The 5,105-nt window shown below is 34.7% G+C and overlaps 1 protein-coding gene across 1 annotated transcript; it reads right to left on the bottom strand.

Annotated features, from left to right (window-relative positions):
• Positions 1–4,368: 4,368 nt before the first annotated feature.
• On the bottom strand, positions 4,369–4,845 carry LOC143587488 (uncharacterized). Its single transcript, XM_077068767.1, has one exon. It carries the CDS (start codon positions 4,843–4,845, stop codon positions 4,369–4,371), a length of 477 nt encoding a protein of 158 aa, XP_076924882.1.
• Positions 4,846–5,105: the final 260 nt, after the last annotated feature.

Consider the following 5,105-nt stretch of genomic DNA (forward strand, 5'->3'; position numbering starts at 1 on the left):
GGTATTAACAAGTTTATGTCTTATCGTGTACGGATATACATGATATGCCAGCCCTGGCTTTGGGTTTAAGGTTAACTTTAGTTAACTTTTATGTTAAGTTGAATGGCAATTTTATGATTTCACACTCGACCGACCAATGATGTATTGTTTGATATTTGATGAGATGTTTGTGTATTTTACTTACAATTAAAAATTAAAAAACAAAACAAAATTATATAACCCAAAGAAATAACTATTCTTAAATATAAATAATTGTTATGATTTAACAAGAATTAACACGAGATTAGTGCTAAAACTTGAGAACTTTAGAAAATTTAGCAAAGAGAGAAAGTAATGAAATGTCACTTATTAATGTGTATGTATGAGGTGCATTTTCTCTTTTACATTAAGCTAGTATTTATACTACAAAAGATTAACTTTTTCTTTAGACAAGATTAACTATTTGATGGTCATGTAGTATGACACATTATCAATAAGTTTGACAAAAGAGCTCATCCACTTGCTTGGAAAATCTAGATGGGTAAATCTTGATCTTGAATAGATATTCATAACACTCCCCCTTAGATGACACTTTGCAAACTTTGGGGACTTGAAGTACTACCTCGTTAAAAACCTTGCTAAAGAAAAATCCAATGGGATAAAAACTTTAGCTAAGGGAAAAAGAGTGCAGTTTGTAGCTCCCCCTCAAGTTGCAGTATATAATGTGTTACATCCTCTGTACATGGCGCATGCCAGTGTCATGAACGTGTTTCCGGAATGTTGCTGTGGGAAGTGCTTTTGTGAAAAGATCAGCAGAGTTATTGCTTGATTGGACATATCTCATCTCAACCTGATTGTCTTTAATAAGGTCCCGAGTATACTCAAAGTATCTTGGTGGTATATGCTTTTTTCTGTCACTTTTGATATACTCTCATTCATCTGCGAGACACAAGCTGCATTATCTTCATAGATAGGAGTTGGACTTTGATCTTTCTCTAGTCCACTAGAGGTCAATATGTGTCGTGACATAGATCTTAACCATACACATTCTCTTGAAGCTTCATGCAGTGCAATGACTTCAGCATGATTTGAAGATGTTGCAACAAGTGTTTGCTTTTGTGAATGCCATGAAATCACAGTTCCTCCATTCTTAAATACGTATCCAGTTTGAGATTTTGCTTTATGGGGATCAGAAAAATAACCTGCATCTGCATAACCAACTAAACCTTCTTTTGAATCGTTAGGATAAAACAAGCCTAAATCAACAGTACCTCGAAGGTATCGAAAAATGTGTTTAATCCCGTTCTAGTGCCTTTTAGTAGGGGCTGAACTAAATCTTGCTAACAAATTAACTGCAAAAGAAATGTCAGGTCTTGTATAGTTAGTAAGATATATAAGAGCTCCAATTGCATTAAGATATGATCTCTCTAGACCAAGAATCTCTTCATTATCTTCACAAGGACGAAATGGATCATTGTCAATATTGAGTGATCTAACAACCATCGGGGTGCTTAAAGGGTTTGCTTTGTCCATATTGAAACGCTTTAAGAGTTTCTCAGTATAAGTTGACTAATGCACAAGTATGCCATTATGCATATGCTCAATCTGTAAACCAAGAAAATATTTGGTTTTTCCAAGGTCTTTCTTTAAAAGAGCAATTGCTTCATTGATTTCTTTTTTGCCTTCCAATTATATTTAGATCATCAATATACACAGCTATGATCACATATCCTGACGTTGTCTTCTTAATGAAAACGCATGGACAAATAAGATTATTTGTGTATCCTTTACTTATCAAATTATCACTCAAACGATTATACCACAACCTTCCAGATTTTTTTAGTCCATACAAGGATCTTTGTAACTTGATGGAATACATTTCCTTAGGCTTTGAGCTTAATACTTCTGGGAGTTTAAATCCATCAGGAATTTTCATATAGATGTCACTATCTAGTGATCCATACAAGTAAGCTGTGACAACGTCCATAAGGCGCATCTCTAAATTTTTAGAGACTGCTAAGCTGATCAAATATCTGAAGGTTATTCCATCCATAACAGGGGAATATGTTTCCTCATAATCAATCCCTGGCCTTTGAGAAAAACCTTGAGCTACAAGTCTAGCTTTGTATCTCGTAACTTCATTTTTCTTATTTCGTTTTCATACAAAAACCCATTTGTACCCTACCGACCTTACAAACTTTGGTGTAATAACAATAGGTCCAAAAACCTTTCGTTTGTTAAGTGAATCTAATTCAGCTTGCATAGCGCCTTTCCATTTATCCCAGTCATGTCTATTTTGACAATCATTAACAGATTTTGGCTCAGGATCATCATCTCCACTCATGATGTCACTTGCTACAGAATAAGAAAATATTTCATCAATATTTTCCATTTCATCTTGATTCCACAAGATATGTGTCTGACCATAGTTTATTGACATTTCTTTATTATTATCAACATCCTCCTCATGGGAGGTTTTAGTATTCAATGTTTCATCAAGATCATTCACTTTGTGATTAACTTCCTTTTCAAGAGTTTTTCTTTTTCGAGGATTTTTATCCTTTGAATCGATTGGTCTTCCACGTTTCAAACGTTTCTGAGATTCATGAGCCATTTTGTTATCTACTTGATTATTTGGAATCTCAAATCGAGCTGGGGCATTAGCAACTGGTATGTGAGATTTAGTAACTCTGTTTGTATCAGTAAATGCATCAGGCAATTGATTTGCAATTTCTTGTAGATGCATTATTTTTTGAACCTCTGTCTCACATTGTTTAGTCCTTGGATCAAGATGTAACAATGTAGGTACATACCATGAGACATCATTTTCTTGTTTATTCTTTTCTCCCCCTAATGTAGGGAAAAATGCCTCATTAAAACGACAATCAGCAAAACATGCTATAAATACATCACCCGTTAAGGGTTCAAGATATCTTATGATGGAAGCCGATTCGTACCCAACATGTATTCCCAACCTTCTTTGAGGTCCCATTTTTGTGCGTTGTGGTGGTGCAATAGGAACATACACTGCACACCTAAAAATTGTAATATGGGATATATCAGGTTGTTGGCCAGAGGCAAGTTGTAGAGGAGAGTATTTAAGATTTACACTTGGTCTCACACGAATTAATGAGCCAGCATGTAAAATTGCATGACCCCAAACAGACACACGAAGTTTTGTTCTCATTATTAATGGTCTAGCTATTAACTGTAGACGTTTAATCAACAATTCAGCTAAGTCATTTTTTGTGTGTACATGAGCAACGGGGTGTTCGACTATAATTCCCACAGACATGCAATAATCGTTAAAAGCATGTGATGTAAAATTCACCAGAATTATCAAGTTTCACCCTTTTAATAGTGTAATCAGGAAAATGTGCTCGTAATTTAATAATTTGTGCAAGAAATTTAGCAAAAGCTATATTACGAGTTGATAACAAAGAGACATGAGACCATCTACTTGATGCGTCTATTAAAACCATGAAGTATCTAAATGGTCCACATGCTGGATGAACTGGTCCACATATATCTCCTTGAATTCTTTCAAGAAATACAGGTGATTCCTTTTCAACTTTTACAGACGAAGGCATTGTAATTAATTTTCCAAGAGAACAAGGTGTACACATAGGAATTTTATCTGATTGTGAAATCTTTTGATATTTCAATGGATGCCCATGAGTATTTTCAATTATTCTTTTCATCATTGTAGATCCTGGATAGCCTAATCTGTCATGCCATAAATTAAATGTCTCAGGATCACAAAAATTTTCTTTGACTGCCATATGTGCTTGCGGCACATTAATATGTGTATAGTGCAAGCCAGAATGGAGCATTGGCAATTTTTCCAATATCTGATCTTTTCTTATGATATGCAAATATTTTTCATTACCAATAGTCCTTGACTGAGTATCATATCAATTATGATATATGTTTTTGAAACTCAACAAATTTCTTGTTGATTTTGGGGAAAACAAAGCATTTTCTATTATGAGCTTTGAACCATTTGGTAATGCTAACTTAGCTTTTCCCACTCCTTTGATCAAGTTTGTAGGACCTGATATTGTATTCACGATCCCTTTTGTTGGTTGCATTTCATAAAACTATTTTTTCGATTTAAGTATAATATGCGTGACTTCACTATCCGCTATACATATATCTTCTTCATTTGTTTGATCTTGTGCTCCACTGATGTTCATTTTAATCTTGAAAGTATTAAGAAAAATAATAAGTGTATAACGAAGACATTATGATATTTTAATTAGAACTTTATTTAATCGAAAAACAAACAGTACATGAAGGAAAACACATAATTAAAGATAAAACACATAATTAAAGATAGTAGGAAACACACTTAGTTGTTGCATATATTGTGGTCAAGCAACATTTGTTTCAGAGTTCCACATCAAAGTCTGCAGTGTTCAGCTCAACACCGAGATCATCAAAGTTATCCACATGGTTCACTTCCTTCTCTTTTCTTTTGAGAGAGGCTTGGTAAAGTTCACATAGATGTGGAGCTGTGCGACAAGCCTTTGACCAGTGGTTTGTACTACCACATCTAAAACAGAAAGTGCCATTGTTTTCGGACCTACCAGCTTCATTCCATTTATTGTGTTGGTTGGAATTGTTATTTTGTGGAGCGTGATAATTGGTAGTTCTTTGATTTCGGCCACAGCCACGAAAATTTCCTCGGTAATTATTATTACCTTTGAAAAGACGGTTGCGACCACTAAAATGGCTTTTATCAAAATGGCCACGACCACAGCCTCGTACCCACTTTTTCCCAGAGTCTTTAGTATCATTATTAGTAGCAACATTTGCTTCTGGGATTGCTAGTGATCCGGTGGGACGAGATTGATGATTTTTCATTAAAAGCTCGTTATTCTTTTCTGCTACGAGGAGAAATGAATTTAGATCGGAATATCTTTTAAAATTTTGCAACCTATATTGTTGCAAATTTATATTTGATGCATGAAATGTGGAGAAAGTTTTATCCAACATATCCTCCTCAATAACAGTTTGCCCACAAAATCGGAGCGTTGAGCATATTTTGAACAAAGCAGAGGTGTACTCATTTACTTTTTTGAAATCTTGGAACCTGAGATTGTTCCATTCATCTCTAGCAGTGG

Source organism: Bidens hawaiensis, unplaced genomic scaffold, assembly GCF_021521415.1.
Source record: "Bidens hawaiensis isolate Kalapana, Puna unplaced genomic scaffold, B.hawaiensis_p1.1 tig00035531_1, whole genome shotgun sequence".
Classification (NCBI taxonomy): Eukaryota; Viridiplantae; Streptophyta; class Magnoliopsida; order Asterales; family Asteraceae; genus Bidens; species Bidens hawaiensis.

Bases quoted from the DNA above. Each gene is read 5' to 3' on its own strand.
- LOC143587488 (XM_077068767.1), bottom strand. From the start codon at position 4,845: ATGAAAAATCATCAATCTCGTCCCACCGGATCACTAGCAATCCCAGAA.